The sequence below is a fragment of the Vigna angularis genome, chromosome 4 (assembly GCF_016808095.1).
Source record: "Vigna angularis cultivar LongXiaoDou No.4 chromosome 4, ASM1680809v1, whole genome shotgun sequence".
NCBI lineage: Eukaryota > Viridiplantae > Streptophyta > Magnoliopsida > Fabales > Fabaceae > Vigna > Vigna angularis.
This window is the reverse complement of record NC_068973.1, coordinates 4126313-4145905: the sequence shown is the minus strand read 5'-3', so window position 1 is coordinate 4145905 and position 19593 is coordinate 4126313. Positions and strand designations below refer to the sequence as shown.

At 33.1% G+C, this 19593-nt stretch overlaps 2 protein-coding genes across 2 annotated transcripts; both read right to left on the bottom strand.

The window, feature by feature from the left end:
* Nucleotides 1–206: 206 nt before the first annotated feature.
* LOC128196131 (uncharacterized) lies at nt 207–4507 on the bottom strand. The gene is made up of 5 exons (XM_052876001.1): nt 4473–4507; nt 3526–3627; nt 3245–3338; nt 2407–2704; nt 207–481 (listed from the first exon to the last, which is right to left on the bottom strand). Exons 1-5 carry the CDS (start codon nt 4505–4507, stop codon nt 423–425), a joined length of 588 nt encoding a protein of 195 aa, XP_052731961.1. The 3' UTR covers nt 207–422.
* A 1464-nt stretch (nt 4508–5971) lies between these two features.
* On the bottom strand, nt 5972–11890 carry LOC128196130 (uncharacterized). Its single transcript, XM_052876000.1, has 3 exons — nt 11699–11890; nt 8052–8349; nt 5972–6126 (listed from the first exon to the last, which is right to left on the bottom strand). The coding sequence occupies exons 1-3, from the start codon at nt 11888–11890 to the stop codon at nt 6068–6070; spliced, it is 549 nt and encodes a 182-aa protein (XP_052731960.1). The 3' UTR covers nt 5972–6067.
* Nucleotides 11891–19593: the final 7703 nt, after the last annotated feature.

Genomic DNA, 19593 nt, shown 5'->3' with positions numbered 1-19593 from the left:
TGGATCACTCTCTTCATATACTATTAAAAAGAACTACGTTGAAAAGAAAATTAAATGGCTTTTACTTTTATAATTTTAACAGACATGAAGAAAAGATTTTACAATATATATATATATATATATATATATATATATATATATATATATATATATATATATAATACATATCCTATGAACAAATGTTATTATTGTTATGAGAGGAAAATATAAACATTTAACTAAGTATAATTGTAACATCCCGATTATATAATAATCAATATTATATAATAAGAACGTTAGCATTCAAATATAGAGAACAGTCAGAATTTTGACGTGTAATTAAATTACAGTCATTCAGGAACAACAGAAACTGAAAAATTATATACTTGAACAGTTGAAAGGATTAAACACTACAAGTGTTCAATCAAGAAACTCTAAGAAGACTACTCCGCAACATCAGCAACTTCCAGCTCTTGCTCCAAGGGAAACTCCGCGACAACATCTGCTCCCATCCAAGTGGATGATCATCGCCAAAGAAACATACCCCAAATAGCACATAACAAAAACAATGCAAGGGTGAGCTAGATATAGAAGCATGTTATACATATGGCATAGGTAAGTCATATAATCATACTTAGAGCATATTCATTAAACCATAATTCCATCCACTCATATAACATGCAAAAGTCATCCAAACATGGTAAACCAACATTACAATACTTGTTACTTTATACCCCGACTTGTTACGTTATAGACCGACTCGTTACTTCATAGACAGACTCGTCCGGACTAGAATGAATTCTGTGTAGCTTCGATGTTCGTGCACTCGGGTGATGTAGTAACTGGAACTCTCATCAGCTGCCACCCGAGGTTAGTCCTATCTGTCCAGATACCCTAGGACTAGGACCTCCTGCCGTTCCCACACATGATGTACCCCCTCTACGTGAGGACGAGTACTCACGGAACATCAGGATGAACAACCGGCTAAGCTCCCCACATTCATACTTTACAATTCTCAATAATAAAATTCTGAGTCTCTGTGTAGCTTCGGTGTTCGTGCACCCGGGTGATGTAGTAACTGGAACTGTCATCAGCTGCCACCCGAGGTTAGTCCTATCTGTCCAGATACCCTAGGACTAGGACCTCCTGTCGTTCCCACACATGATGTACCCCCTCTACGTGAGGACGAGTACTCACGGAACATCAGGATGAACAACCGGCTAAGCTTCCCACATTATACTTTACAAATCTCAATAGTCAAATTCTGAGTCATTCCTCCTTGGAACGCTCATTTAATCATTCATACTTTCATTTCATCTCATATATAGTTCATCATTCACTTTTGATCATATATTCATAAATTGTAACCGAAATATTTAAATAACATAACTTACTGTTACATTGAACCTTAACCCCAATTATGAATAATCAGATACTACCATATTATCCCAACAATTCCAACATATTTCATACATTCACATAATTCATGTCATAGATAATATTCCAAACATTGGTACACATAATTCAATCTAAAAGCAAAGGAACTTAAAATTCAACATATTTGTAAAATACTATTTGGACGAGCACTATTCACTGGACACTATTGGACGAACGCTCACTCAATTTAAGGACGAACGCTCACTCAATTTAAGGACGAACGATCAAATCAATGTGTTAAGGACGAACGCTCACTTTTTGGACGAACGCTCCACTATTGGACGAACGCCAACTATTTGGACGAACGCTCATATATTCGGACGAACGCTCACTCACTGTTTGGACGAACGCTCAATGCTGATCATTTTGGACGAACGCTCGGTTTGGACAAATGTACGAACGCTCACAGATGAAACCAAGGACGAACGCTAAGAATTGAACTAAGGACGAACGATCACTCACACTCGCTCAAAGGCCGAACGCTCAACACTGAATTTAAGGCCGAACGCTTGGTCAAGCCATTTGGACGAACGCTCACAAGTTGAAGTCATGGACGAACGCTCGTAGTCTGAACGAACGCCAACTAACAGTTTGGACGAACGCTCACACGTACAGAACGAATCACTCAATGTCGAACACTTGGATTTAAGGACGGACGCGCATAGCAAATGGGACGAACGTCCCCTTTTCACTTCACCAACTTTGAACGAGCGTCCACAAACGAACGCTCTCCAACGACTACCGAATAATTTGGACGAACGTCCAAATTCACCTTGACGAACGTTCAACCATTTTGGACGAACGTTAGCTATTTAGGACGAACGTCCAATTTGAAATCAAATTGGACGAACGGTATTTCTGCAGAATTTCTGCAAGTTTTGCAGAAACCCAGAAACTAAACCAGTACCCAAATATTCATCCCATTCTTCCCAGATTTGCATTAAATACAACATACATCATCAACTAAACAAAAGATCTAGCTCCCCTTACCTGGTTTTCTCCAAGCACTATGTCCAGCACCCGCAACCCCATATCCCGGACTAGCACCTTCACCTCTTCCAGCTTCTTCCATCACCATAACCACCCCCTTTTTGCTCCATCTCCGCCAAACCGGCCACCGCGCCACTGAACCATCCACCGCGACCCAACCTCCGATCCTCCTTTCAGCTCTTCTGAATTTGGTGCAACTTCCACGGTGCTCTTTGGTTGGCTGGAAACGGAAGGAAGGAAGGGCTCCCTTCCCCCTGCTGCTCTCCCGCTCCCTCTCCCATGCCAAAATGAAAACCCCCTTTCCTCAGCTTCTTCTCTGCCCTTCAATAATGCTCCCCCAATTTAATGAAAAGGTGGATACCCACCGTGTCCCACCTTCCTAAAATTCACGGGTCTTACATTCTCCCCAACAATAAAAATTTTCGTCCTCGAAAATTAAGCTTACCGGAACAATCCTAGGTAGGTTTCTCCCATATTATCCTTACTTGTTGCACTTGAACGCCGTTTTCTGCACATCATCCGCTTTCACTAAGATTTGATGATAGTCAAACTTCAGATCAATCTTAGAGAATACTGTAGCTCCTTGTAGTTGATCCATCAAATCATCTATTCTCAGCAACGGATACTTATTCTTGATCGTCTGCTAACATAACCTTACCTCTAGATTGCCACTATAACTCAAGACCACAACTCAAATAGTCTCCTTCGCCCATTGACCCACTCTTCTCATTCCAAAGCCATTAACACTTTCTCACTTTAAAGTTGACCCTGTAGCTTGCAACCAAAAGCTCACTTATCTTCCCTGCCTGACACATGTTTCTTTCACCCCTAAACTCACTTCTGGCTCTTGAAGATTACCAAACACCCCCGACTCATGCTCATATAACAACACCAATACTGTTTCAAAGAACTCGCCCCTCACAACCACAAATCTACAATTTTGAAAGTTCTTTATGCATACCTGTTACTGACAATAACATGCTCCCCATCATCCGCTGCGCTACTCTGATACTTATACTTCCTTACTCACCAATTTACTTAAAAGAACACTTCCTTCATGACAACTGTAACCAGCAAAAGATCACCCTCGAAGAACCTGTTTCAGAACTTCTATATAACCTTACAAAACCTTGAAAACTCTTCCCTTGCATAATGGCCTTGTCATTCCATTTCCTCAACACTGTTTTCTTCTCCACAAAGCGACCATGCCCGAAATCACTCCTGATTGATAAGACTTATACTAGACTATGCCAACATGCCCTCTATTTCTCTTCTGCGATTCTTTAACCTTGTAGTTCTCCCTATGATTAAACTGAGTCCAAAATATTATTGCTCTAACTCAACCTTCATCTTCCTCTTGCACTGCACGACTTAAACAGGAACCACTCAAAAATTTCGAACACTGGTGTCGCCTAAGACCCCACTCCAAAGTGAATTCCACTTCTCCAAGTTATAAAATCCCATACTTGTTGCAGAAAACCAACCAGACCTTTACACCATAAAGTTTTATCTTCTTTTTTTTTTTTCACATATCCTTGCTAACCTCTTTTGATTCTCACACCCCTTTTTCTTCACTTTCTAATTTGATCCGCAATTGATATATAACCGGTGCCTTTTCTTCTTGAAATACGAAGCTTCTATTAAAGACTATAAAGCACTAGAGGACTTGTTTGAAACAACAAACCTCCCTTGAATCACACCTCAAACATACGAAAGAACAACATCATCTCTTCTTCATTTGCAATTTACAGACATCTTGAATTCTCATAACACTTGCTTTCATCTTTCGCTCAACTTTACTTGATGCACCACCTTCGTTCTCCTTCCCTATCCAAAAACCACTCCATATAAACTTCAAACTTGAGCCCTTAGATTAACTCCACAAACGCCACATCACTCATAGTTCTTCTTGCACTCATCCCGTCCAGATTAACTTAAAACCTTCTCCTTCAAGAATTGCCCTCTTCAACTCGGAATCGTCAAAATACAAACCATATCTTTAATCCTCTAAACCTCAAGATACTCTTAACCCACAACACCAATCCTCTGACCTTATCTGAACTTACCAACTCACTGCCTTCTGCAATCCATCATTCAACATCCACTTCTCTCTTGATCAAACTCAATCGAACACTGAACATCACCATACAACCATACCCAAAGAAAATTAACTTTATCACAACATGTAACTTCATAACTCTAAACATCTCAACCAACCCAAACTCCTCTGATCATTCTCGATACCCTCTTTAGCAACTTATACTACAGCCACCCTTTATCATCTGTTCTAAAACCCTTCTCCATCCACTGTGCTCTTAATTCTCTGACCTAATACTTTCTTACCAAACTGACATTCTGACGTATTCCTTCCCTCATAATTTGAAATCTCTCATCTCAGTCAATGATCAAACATTTATTCTATACGAACCACTAATCTTGAAACATTCTTCTGAACTTGACTATGCATTATCCAATAGCGATTAATGCTTAACCACTCCATTTGGTTATTCAACTCACAGTCCTATAGTACTCCAATTCTCCTTACACACTTTATGTTCCCTCAACTTGGAGATCCGGCTTCTATTACACCCTCCTTAAATCCGTTCTATGTTTTACACATTGTTCCTACAACCCTTCTTCTTCTATTTCCTATCAAAATAACGATTTCTCGTGGTCCACTTATTTCTTTCTTAACTTAAGCTTCAAACCATCTATCACTTCTCTTATTCAGATTCCAACCATCACTGATATATTGGTCCATGTTACAAATCTCACCCAATGCTACTCCGTCGCTCACCAATACTTCCCTTTCTTCTATCCTCTGACGTTACTGATACACTGGACTAAACTGATCTCTCAAACTTTGTTACACCTGTGCTTACCCAAAGCTCATCTTATTATAACCTTTAAACCCAACTCTTCTTGTGGAATACACGGTATCTGACCTTCTGACTTTGTTTTCTTGAAATTTTCTTCATCCATAACCTTACTCCTAAACTTCAATATCTTCACTCATCCTCCGAAGCTTAACTTTTAGTCTTCAATCTCCTATCTTCAAGGCAAGAACTTGTCTCAAAAGCTTAACCCAATTCCAATAAAGGTACACAACTCAAGTTATCCTCGAATATGCATTCCAATACTACTATAGAGCACATAATGCTACCACAAAACAAGAACAAGACAGGAATTTCTAAGGGAAACAACACTGAAACTCTAACTCTTTCTTACCTCAAACCTTCAGAATTAAGAAAGGAAAATCATCTACGGTAAAAGTCATGAGTGTGCACCCCCATTACTCTTATCAAGACGTTTTCTGTTCTTAAAACTTCTAGTCAGATACACACCTCACAACATAGACTTGAAAGAAATGGTAAATCATACCATCTACACCCAAGTCTTCATAGAGAAGACACGGCCAACCCACAACACAAAGGCCAACCTAAGGACGAACTGCTCTGATACCATTAATGTTACATCCCGATTATATAATAATCAATATTATATAATAAGAACGTTAACATTCAAATATAGAGAACAGTCAGAATTTTGATGTGTAATTAAATTACAGTCATTCAGGAACAACAGAAACTGAAAAATTATATACTTGAACAGTTGAAAGGATTAAACACTACAAGTGTTCAATCAAGAAACTCTAAGAAGACTACTCCGCAACATCAGCAACTTCCAGCTCTTGCTCCAAGGGAAACTCCGCGACAACATCTGCTCCCATACAAGTGGATGATCATCGCCAAAGAAACATACCCCAAATAGCACATAACAAAAACAATGCAAGGGTGAGCTAGATATAGAAGCATGTTATACATATGGCATAGGTAAGTCATATAATCATACTTAGAGCATATTCATTAAACCATAATTCCATCCACTCATATAACATGCAAAAGTCATCCAAACATGGTAAACCAACATTACAATACTTGTTACTTTATACCCCGACTTGTTACGTTATAGACCGACTCGTTACTTCATAGACAGACTCGTCCGGACTAGAATGAATTCTGTGTAGCTTCGATGTTCGTGCACTCGGGTGATGTAGTAACTGGAACTCTCATCAGCTGCCACCCGAGGTTAGTCCTATCTGTCCAGATACCCTAGGACTAGGACCTCCTGCCGTTCCCACACATGATGTACCCCCTCTACGTGAGGACGAGTACTCACGGAACATCAGGATGAACAACCGGCTAAGCTCCCCACATTCATACTTTACAATTCTCAATAATAAAATTCTGAGTCTCTGTGTAGCTTCGGTGTTCGTGCACCCGGGTGATGTAGTAACTGGAACTGTCATCAGCTGCCACCCGAGGTTAGTCCTATCTGTCCAGATACCCTAGGACTAGGACCTCCTGCCGTTCCCACACATGATGTACCCCCTCTACGTGAGGACGAGTACTCACGGAACATCAGGATGAACAACCGGCTAAGCTTCCCACATTATACTTTACAAATCTCAATAGTCAAATTCTGAGTCATTCCTCCTTGGAACGCTCATTTAATCATTCATACTTTCATTTCATCTCATATATAGTTCATCATTCACTTTTGATCATATATTCATAAATTGTAACCGAAATATTTAAATAACATAACTTACTGTTACATTGAACCTTAACCCCAATTATGAATAATCAGATACTACCATATTATCCCAACAATTCCAACATATTTCATACATTCACATAATTCATGTCATAGATAATATTCCAAACATTGGTACACATAATTCAATCTAAAAGCAAAGGAACTTAAAATTCAACATATTTGTAAAATACTATTTGGACGAGCACTATTCACTGGACACTATTGGACGAACGCTCACTCAATTTAAGGACGAACGCTCACTCAATTTAAGGACGAACGATCAAATCAATGTGTTAAGGACGAACGCTCACTTTTTGGACGAACGCTCCACTATTGGACGAACGCCAACTATTTGGACGAACGCTCATATATTCGGACGAACGCTCACTCACTGTTTGGACGAACGCTCAATGCTGATCATTTTGGACGAACGCTCGGTTTGGACAAATGTACGAACGCTCACAGATGAAACCAAGGACGAACGCTAAGAATTGAACTAAGGACGAACGATCACTCACACTCGCTCAAAGGCCGAACGCTCAACACTGAATTTAAGGCCGAACGCTTGGTCAAGCCATTTGGACGAACGCTCACAAGTTGAAGTCATGGACGAACGCTCGTAGTCTGAACGAACGCCAACTAACAGTTTGGACGAACGCTCACACGTACAGAACGAATCACTCAATGTCGAACACTTGGATTTAAGGACGGACGCGCATAGCAAATGGGACGAACGTCCCCTTTTCACTTCACCAACTTTGAACGAGCGTCCACAAACGAACGCTCTCCAACGACTACCGAATAATTTGGACGAACGTCCAAATTCACCTTGACGAACGTTCAACCATTTTGGACGAACGTTAGCTATTTAGGACGAACGTCCAATTTGAAATCAAATTGGACGAACGGTATTTCTGCAGAATTTCTGCAAGTTTTGCAGAAACCCAGAAACTAAACCAGTACCCAAATATTCATCCCATTCTTCCCAGATTTGCATTAAATACAACATACATCATCAACTAAACAAAAGATCTAGCTCCCCTTACCTGGTTTTCTCCAAGCACTATGTCCAGCACCCGCAACCCCATATCCCGGACTAGCACCTTCACCTCTTCCAGCTTCTTCCATCACCATAACCACCCCCTTTTTGCTCCATCTCCGCCAAACCGGCCACCGCGCCACTGAACCATCCACCGCGACCCAACCTCCGATCCTCCTTTCAGCTCTTCTGAATTTGGTGCAACTTCCACGGTGCTCTTTGGTTGGCTGGAAACGGAAGGAAGGAAGGGCTCCCTTCCCCCTGCTGCTCTCCCGCTCCCTCTCCCATGCCAAAATGAAAACCCCCTTTCCTCAGCTTCTTCTCTGCCCTTCAATAATGCTCCCCCAATTTAATGAAAAGGTGGATACCCACCGTGTCCCACCTTCCTAAAATTCACGGGTCTTACAATAATTAATATGAATTATTAATACACAAAAATATCATGTTGAATGTTATCAAGCTCATTCGTTAAAGTTATAAATGATTATTTGATGAAAGAGTCAAATTTAACAAGTGATTTTCATTTTGAAAAGAAACTATAATGTTTTATAAGATGACAATATTTTGTCATCTAATTTTCTGTTAAAATGTGGTTTTATAAAAACTTATATATCCTAATAGTAATTAATTAAGCTAATCAAGAAGGAGTTTGACTTATTCAATACAACTTCAGTATGTCACATATAAGAGAGGATACGAAAAATTCAACCGGAACTAGTTGTTTGACTGATTCAATAGACTGCTTAAATCAAATCATAGTGTATCCATTATTGGAATTTATATCAGAAAATTGTTGAATGAGTGTCCAGTGGCTAAGTGTAGGAAAGAGAAATAAAAAGAAAACGCGGCGTCCCAACAATTAATGAAAAATAAAATTTTAAGATTTTCACAAAAAGAAAAATTGAACTGAAAATGGTTGAGTTGTTTATCCATTATTTCAAATTATTTTTTACGTTACCTTATTTATCAACTCTTTATAATTTTTCATTTCATTATTTATTACTAATATTGGTAGTTTTTAATTTCTTTTCGTAATCCTTTGTTTAACTTTTGCAATATATGTAATATGATGAAATTATTTATTGTATTAGCTATTTTAAAATTAAGATGATTTTAATTTAAATTGTTTCTTAAGAAAATAAATTTAAAGTACTTCAATTAATTAATCTCACTTTGGTAATTTTTTTTACTAGACTATGTTACTATTTTGTTTTGATAAAATAATACATTTGTAATTAAAAATAATTGCATATAAATGTATGTCGTTTTATTAATTAAATTATTATGTTTAAATATTATTTAAAACTGATAAATTTATCATTCAAACTTAATATTTTAAATGATGAGTATGACTATTACTTAATTATGTTATAACTTCTTTGTTATTTTATTTATTTTTTATTTTCTGGTAAATATTTTACACATTATAGAATATTTTTAGTTGATGAAAAAATAAATTTAAATTGAAATTATATATAACAAAATATATATATATATATATATATATATATATATATATATATTATTAAATGATGGCCAAATCATGTAACTTACAAAACAAATTATCAAACATTTTAAAATTAATAACACAATTCATTTAACGAGTCATTCTTTTATCCACTATATTTTTTAACTACTACAATAATCACAATATACAGTGACAAATTCGTTGTGATTAAAACATTTACCAAAAGTTATACATCATAATAAAAAAAATTGTAGTGAAACAAAATTAACAAGTCATTCAATTCAAAACATTTTTAGGGTTTTGATTTCAGGGAGAGAAAATATGTTTATAACATTTTAAATTCAAGTTTTAATTTATTAAAATCTAATCATAAAATGGTTATAATTTTTCAAATATAATATTGTGTTATTTAATTTATACCACAAATTTGGACCAACAATGCAAAAATAAAGACATAATTGATTATATAATATTGCATATTACTTTTCAAGCTTAGTTTGTATGTTCAACTAGATGATCAATTTGTGAGATTTTTAAGCATAAACAATTATGATCCTTAGGTAATAAATTATAGTCTTCTACATGGTTTAATGTATTCCATATTTATGTCTTTTGGTTATCTTGGTTAAGCATATTGAGGACTGAGTATTATTAACACTGCACACCAATTATAGTCATCCAAATAACAACTATAAGTTATTTTTCATTGTGTGAGCCACCTTGTTCTTTAACTATCAGTTAATCTATATAAGTACTTAAAATAACATTTATTTCTTTCACTCTATTACTCGGTTTGTTGTTAATAAATAAACAAATATATATAGGATACATTCATATTTATTTACTAAAATAATTTAACTCTAACATCTCTATCATAGAAATATTTTTCTTTTCATATTTAAAACATTAATAAAAATATACAATGAAATAGAATAAATAGTTAAAGATGGAAATAGATGGTCTTCATCCAATTTAGGATGTGTGAGGTTGGTGTAAAAGAGTTCTTTTAAAGATTTTAGAAAGGGTATTTCTGTAAATGTATAGAGAACTTTGAACTCGGTTCTGACATGTTATCCATATTGCACCGATATGGCATAATCCAAAATCATATTAGGACACCGTTTACCACCGATCACCGATCACCGATAACCATTCATTACAATAATAAAATTAAAAAAAAACAATATTTTCTTTTGTCATAGAAAAAGAAGGAGTAGAAACCCACTTTCCTAGATAAACGAGAAAACAGTATGTCATTATAGGTATATAAATTCGTAAACCTACCAATGCAACTTCTCGTGTTTGATGTTACTGTTTCCTTTATTCATTAAATATGTTCCAAATTTAGCACGTTTTATTTTACTGTCTTTTGAAACTCACAATGCTAGATATAGGTTTAACTACTTCTATTTAATGTGATGAGTTCATAACAAAGTCATGATTACTGTCTTAATTTAATACCCACTTTTCTAAAATAATTATATTAATCATGGATATTATTTTTCAAATATTATTTTTAGGAGATTCCAAAAAATGAAGTTAAACTCATTGATTGAGATTGAATAAAAAAGAGTAAATTCCTACAATTTTTTTTATTACTTGAAATTAAAGTGTGTATTGTTTTAATATTTGATAATGTCATAATTTTAAATTATAATTATTAAATATTCATCACTTACATATGGTAAAGTACATGTATTAGATTGTTAAGATTCTTTGAGTGCACAACCGTGCACATGGTTGAAATACTTGTATAAGTGTATTATTTGAATAAAATAAACAAACACATTTCATACTCAATATTAAGAACAAATACAGAAACAACTTTATACATTTAGAATAAATATACTCAAATACATATTCACGCTCAAGACTTTCCTATTAGTAAATACTATATAACTTACCAAGAGAATAACTTACTTTCAATAATAAGTAGTAAAACTTTTGTATGAATATGAAAAAAATTCAACTGAAAAATGTTAATATCTAAATTGAGACTTCTTTTTCGATGGAAACTTCTTTCTGTTTGCTCTACTTTAACGTACTTCTAAAGGTGACCTATCTCAATTCTTCCATAGTGTGTTCAAGGTTTTGATGGCTTTAACAATGTTTCTTTTCATCAATGTTCCTTAGGGTTGGTTTCTTCTTGATCGGAAGAGGAGATCCGCACTTAACGTCTCATCCACGATTCTTTCCCTTAACGCATTCAAAGGGGTGTACTGGTTAAACTTAGACTCCCAGGAGAGGTCCTTGGGCCTAGACTCGTCCCCTTTATCTCCTCCACCAATCGATTTCTTCTCATCCTTCCTTTCTCCATTAGAGGTTGCAACTTCCTCCTGTTGTCTCTTCCGAAAAGTGTGCACGTCCTCGATGCGCATAAACTTGATGGCCTAACACATAGGCTATCCGCGAACATCCCTCCTTCAAGGTTATCGACAAGTTATTATACCATGAGACTTATAACATGTTAAATATAAATATAAGTGTCCATAGAAAGTAAAATTTTAAGGTTGTTACAAGTATGGAGACGAGGATGAGTGTGTACACACTCTTCCCGTTCCCATTTCTATACCCACTGTAATAATTATCTCGTCTTATTTAAATTAGTAAAGTATCTACAATTTATTTTATATTTATATATATATATATATATATATATATATATATATATATATATATATATATATATATATAACTTTTCTTATTACATTTTTTGTCTTTTAATTGTTTGACTTGTTTTATACTTATGAAATTTACTTACATCTTTAAAATATTTTTCCTCTTATTAAAACAAATTTCATTATCGTAAATAGTTCACTTAAGGACTTTTCATTTTTTTTCATATTTTTAATTATATATATATATTTTTTAAATTTCGTTGTCTAACATCCCAAAAATATAGTGTAAAACCATACAATAGAATAATCACATCTAATAATATTACAGCTCAGTCTTTCAAAAGAGATTCAGTACAGATACGCCGAACGACCTTACAATACAACGGGAAGTTGAAACTGCACACCAGCTACAACTAGGCCGAACGGTTTACAAAAGACCTATACCGAACGGTCCTACAAAAGAAATAGCCAAGAGAGGTACGAACGGTAATACAAAGGAAACCAACAGCTGACCGAACACTTCTACTGTTCGGTCTTAACTTCCACCTCGACCAGATTTTCTTTGGCTAGCGCTCCTTCCAGCAACTCATCTCCTTTTGCTGACATCCACACGGATGATCATTGCAACAGGACAAACAACCGAACATACAAGACAGACAAGACAGAAAAATAGGGTAAGTTTATGTAATTTAATTCATGTATCAGCATATATTACACACAATCAATTAAATCAGATAAAATCATTAACTCTTTCATGCAAAGCCTAATACTAGACTCTGACTATCCGGACTGTATGAATTCTGTGTAGCTACGACGTTCGTGCACCCAGGTGATGTAGTAACTGGGATACCCTCAACAGCTGTCACCCGAGGTTAGTTCTATCTGTCCAAATTAACCATAAGGACTAGGACCTCCTGCCATTCCCACACATGACTTACCTTTCTCTACGTGAGAACGAGTAATAATGGAATATCAGGATGAACCGCCAGTTTAACATGCCCACATTCATACTTTACCAATTCCAATATTCATTCATGAGATATTCCTCCCCGGAATACTCTTTCATAATCAAATACGTCACATCCATCTCATACTCCATCATCTTTCATTGTTAAACCTCAACTGAACCAATTTGAATAAAGATTCCTTAGGATACCAAATACCGAACGTAAATCTTCAACCCCGAACGAGATCGAACACTTGGAGTGAGACCGAGGGGTTTCCAGTTCCAAAACGGATCAAAACCGAGAGAGTGACTATCGGGGTTGGGAAGAGACTGATTACAATAATATTTCACAAGGACTAATAGAAGCGAATGTTATTCACAAAGTGAGCCAATTTAATGAGCTGACTCATGAGCGTTTAGACCGAACACAGTAAAGCCTAGGCCGAGTACTAAGACTCTAGGCCGAAACCAATGGATACAGACACTGTAAAACATCAAATGATAGTACTTAAAGGAATCATATGAAGAAAACGAAAGCTATAAATACTTGGCTTATTTATGAGTTTATCATCAAGAAAACTGAATGTCAGTCGAAGACCGAGCACGATGAAGAGAGAACACTGTTGAGTTTGGACGGACGCTCTTATCATCAAGATAGATTATAGAAAGGAGAACGAGCACTTGGTGTAAGACCTAGCACTTACTTAGTACGAGTACTTGGTGTAAGACCGAGCACTACATAGTACGAGCGCTTGGTGTAAGACCGAGCACTACTTAATTTATAGAATAAAGGCTTGATAAATATAAGATATCATTTAACTAATGTTCAATAACGAATGAACATACAACTACATATAGATATACATAAATTTATAACAGAATACCAAGGAACGAATATCCTTGGTTGAACGCCTATATATAAATATTACTAAACGAAGACGCTCGATCCTCAATTGGAATTCCATCCAAATGAAAGAATCCAGTTCCAACCAAGTCCACGAGAAAACCGAACGGTCAATGACTTTCAGTGACGAACATCAATTTCCACATAGTAATACAGACTTAGAATTCATACTCTTATTAATTCATTCCTCAGCATTATTTATCTTCATACATTCATACAGCCAAAACATGGTACAATCATACTTCATATTTCATCCAACAATCAAACAAGCATGCCAGCATTCAAAAACGAGAAATAAAATCAAATTATATAAGCTTCCCTTACCTCTAACGTGACCGAACGCTCACAGGTATGATTACTGGTTCACCTCTACAAATCCTTATACCCTCAACGCTCAACAAATCTCTAAAACTAAACCAAGTAAAAACCAAAACACTATTAGAACTACTCATTTTTAAAAGAGTGATCAACACATGAAACCAGAACTTGGTTTGCATGTCCAGAAAATCGCACGGCTGAGTGAAAAGAAGAACTTACCAGCTCAGCTTCACAAACCGATCGGTTCAATCGAAAGCCCTTGACACCGGAAGAGTGGAAATGGTGCTTGAGTGATGATCGGAGGAAGAAACGATGAGAATCCTTAGAGAGAAGTAAGAGCTTTTTAGAGATAAGGAGGAGAGAATGAAATTTTCAGAAATCTGGGGAAGAACGGTGCATGCAGAAAGTGGCGTGAAATTTTGAAAACTTAGAGTTTTTCTTCCAACGTCAAAACCGAACGACCACTCAACTGCTCACACCTGCCTTCCACCATCTGATTTTCAGATCCCCTTCCTTGACACATGTAATCCATTAAGACGATTCTTTGATTGGATTTTAATGGTTCTGACACGTTGAATTATATATCAAATTATTTCTAACAAGATACATATTTAATAATTTTTGTTTATTTTATGTTTATTTAGTACTTTAATATGAAATATATACGAATATGAAGATGGATACAATTCATTATCAAACGAGGATAAGATAAAAATGTTTATCTATTAAATATAAATATGTAAATAGGAAGATTGGGATAAGGTTTTTCTTTAAAAATAAATATGAAAGAAATAATGAAATTTTTTACCATCTCGCTGCAATGAAATTCCTCCGTGAAATTTAATGTAAAATGATCATAATCAATTTAAAACAAACAACCAATATAGTATAACGTGTGAAGGAGACAATATTACCATCTTAATGCTAAATAAAATCACTAAGAGGTTAAATGTCTTTTTCTTGAAAATGGGAAAAAGTTATTTATTAGAAACATGAGGACCAAATTCATATTGTTATTTAAAACAAGTTTTGAAATGTTAATTTATCGAATTATTTAAAACCATCATAACTACTCATGATGTTGGGCAATAGCATAACAAAACTCATTTACATTACTAAGAGAAGAGTAGAGTGCTACGAATTTGAAAGTGAAAAGTCGACAATGAAATTCCGTGTGGAAAATGAGGAGACAAGGAAAGTTCTAGGATAGGATGCACGCAGTACACACCACTTCACGCAACCGCAGAATAAAATAACACGTGGCAAGACCAAATGGCTTTTCAGAACGCGCAGTTTTATTTACTTTTTATCGTATCTTCATTATATATTTCATTATAGATGTATATATTTAATAATTTATGTTCTTTTTTAAGAGAATAATCATAATTTATTGAGGAGTGGTTGGAGCATGTGGTTTGCAAGGGGTGTTGAATTTTGTAAAAGAATTATGGAGTCACGGGTTAAGACTGAGTCATTCTAAAGAACAATGAAGAACTTTGTCTCTATTCTCTTTTTAAATTTTTTTTATTTTAAATTATTTTACCTTTTACAAAATTATAACATAAAATAAAACCTTCTATTAAGATGACTAGAAATTAAACATTCTCACCTTTTTATATTGGTAAAAAATGGATTTGATAGAAAATGTTTTGGTTTTCAACGCTTTGTTCCAAGTTGGGACAGGGCAACCTCAATTTAACATTATTAATTCTTGATTTGAATTGGGTGGTGTCCTTTTGTTTACTCTTTTCACCCATCCACGTGAAATTCATGACTTTTTTTTAATATTTTTTTGGTGTTATGCGTGACATTCATAACCACTACAGATGCTCCTTTACTCTTTATAAAACATTGCAACGTCATTACACCCACTTCCATGTTTGTATTTTCTTTTTCACCATTGCTAAACTTCTCATGCTTCTCACCTCTTCAATTTTCTGTTGTGTTAAGCAATATAATATAACATTGAAATAACTAATAAAGAGGCGAGAAACCCGGTTAAGATAGTATAGTATTTGTTCCAAGGAATTTTTACATCTCTCAATATGGCTGCTGTCAAATGATACTCATCATTGTTAGTTAAATTTCAGATCAAGATTACCATTTTCAAAGACTTATAAAACTATATAAATCGTCAAACCACAAAATTTTACTTTCTATATAATATATATATTAATCGAGCTTTATTTTAATTAAAACTTATTCAATTAAGAAAGTAAAGATGTAACATATGAAAGTGAATTTGGAATAAATAAATGTTAATTTTTAATTACATTCATTTTTATTTAAATGTTGTTGTTGTAGTTGACAACACATATAATAAAATAAACATTTAATTATATTTACTTTAAATGAAATTTATTCTTTTACTTAGGTTTAAATCTTATAAATAATAAATCTATAGATTTACTATTATGCCACCGGTCAATTATATACGTTGGGGATTCGTTGGACGGACGTCTATTCGGGGACGTGAAAAGCCGTTTCTGCACTAGTGCTAAAAAGTAAAAATATAGTATTTATACTGTTATTCAACAACAAAAATTCACTTATTACTTGTTCTATTAATTTTCTAATACTCGTTTAAAAAATATTTACATATATTTTAAAACCATAGGTATATGTAGATATACGCATATATTTAAAAAATATTTTATAAATTCTAATATAAAATTATAAAAAAAATATATAATATAATATAAATTAGATATAGATATAAATTTAATTTTAATTAAATTTAATAATTTAATAAAATATAAATTAAATTTTAATAGATTTTAGTAGATACAGGTAATATGATATATGTATCTAATTCATTTATAAACCGAAACTAAAATATCAACTATATGTTACTTACAAATACTAATTATCCATTATGAATTTTATTTGTAAATATTTGTGGACACGAGTATTTTTTTTATTCTTAATATTGTGTGATATTAGAATTGAAAATTTGTGTAAAATCATAATATTTTACGATATTTTGAGTTAAATATATTGGTTTTAATAATAAAGATAGTAATGATATATATTTTCCTTGAATGATGGAAAACGAGAGAGAATGAAAAACAAATTAAGATGATTTAAAGTTTAAAAAAGTGAATTTAAGTTTAATTATTTTTATAAAATTGGATAGAACATTTAATGAAGTAGATAAAATAGACTGAAAATAAATAAGTGTAAAGCAATTTAATTAATAACTTTATTAATTTATTATTATTATTATTGTTATTATTATTAAAAAATAAAAAAATAATCCGTTATGTTATGTATGTAACTAGTCTTTTAAAACAATAATTTTTCAATAATATAATCAATTATATGTGCAATATAATTATACATCTTTACCTATAAGTCATACATTTACATAATTTTTCTTCTTATAAATCTGATTGTTAAGGTTATTATATTTTCACCTATAAGTCATACATTAATTTTTTTTTCTTACCCATAATTTTATTTTTTTAAGGTTTTTTAAGATATTTTTTACTTTGAAGATTATTGACTCTTTCCTAATTTTATCTTATGAAGATACTGAAAGTAAATTGAGAAAGAAAAATGTTTATAAACTATATATTTGACATCAACTGCTCTTAAGTTATGATAATTTAAAATAAACCAAAAGAAATAGTAACTTCAAAACAAATGTACTATAAAACTATTTAGGTTAAATAGCAATTTATTCCTTTTTTATTCATTAGTTATAAGTTTGTATCTTCTTAATTTTTGTGATTTTTTTAACCATAAGAAAATTCCCTAATTTTAGAAATCCATTGTATTGTATGCGTTTTATTTATTTTATTTTGGTGTAATTCAACTTCAAATATAACATATTCAATTGAGACACCATTAAAAACTATTTAATTACTTAAGATGTGAAAAAATAAAAATTGAAAATTGAGAGTTTTCCCTGCTACATCTATAAATGAAAAGTCAAACCTACCACTTAAAACATTATATGCTGCACCATATTAAGTATATAGTTTCACGTCACGTTCACAAAATTTAAATATTATAATATTCAATGCAGTGACCTACATTTCAAATATATAAAGAGGGAGAGAGATTCTCTCAGGTGATTTTTTTTTTAAATAATAATGTATGAATAATAAGTTCTACTTTATCATAACTATTTTAAGAATTAATTTCATAGAAAATTCTTCAAAGTCATTCTATTGATATTTTTTATTGGCCAATTATGCAAAACTACACCTACATATTAGTTTAGCAAAATAAAGTTTTAGAGAATTATTCTCACGTCAGTAAACAACTAAAAAAGAGATATATAATTAAAGGATGCACACATGAATTAAAGAGGTTCTTCAAAACAAGTGTTCGACAAATAATAATTAAATACTCTAATGGTACATGCATGCGTGATTTATGGTTAAGAAATTATTAAACAACAACGCGTCATTTATGGTTAAGAAATTCTTAAAACAACAGGCGTCTTTTGTTTCAATGATAACTTTGTGTTAAGCAATTCTTCTTATAAAAAACTAATTAACCACCGCAAATAAAATTAAACTACAACCACAATACATGTTAAGAAAATTTTTATTAATCATAGTTCTTGATACCAAAATCACATCACCTTTATCTTCAGGAATCACTCTACTATTAAAAAAATAAGATAAAAACAATATAGTAAGAAAATCTTAAAAATGAAAAAAAAATCATGACTGTTATCTAATGATAACAAAATAATAACACTATGTAAAAATTTGTAGAACATATATACCACTCTGTCATATCCTTTAAACTTCAAGTATACTTAGACTTCAAAACAAGAATATAACCAAAATCTCATAGTGAAAGTATAAGAAAAGTCAAATATAAACTTAAAAGTATCTTGATTGATTGGAACAAGAAACGTTATAGACTTATAGTCTATTATACCCTATTATACCGTGATCAACACTCACTTTCTAACTTAACATAAATGATATTTAAGACATTATTTTCATCAGTCACAATTGTACTCACAAACAATAATAAAACATGAAGTACAATATTAATAGTTATTTCTTAAACAGAATCATTCTAGCTTGAATGTATATCTATTTTACAAAATAAATTAACAAACCATGAAGCAAAACATCATAGTTTACTAAGAATTTCAATTGCTATAAGATGTGAGTTTCGTTCATGAGTAGTTTTAGTTTTATTTTGTAATTTTCTAAAAATATGATGAATTATAGAACATAAGATGAATCGAAACATCTATAGCAATATTAGTTCCTATACAAACAACTAATCAAATGACTATAATATATTATGAATAATTACATGTTT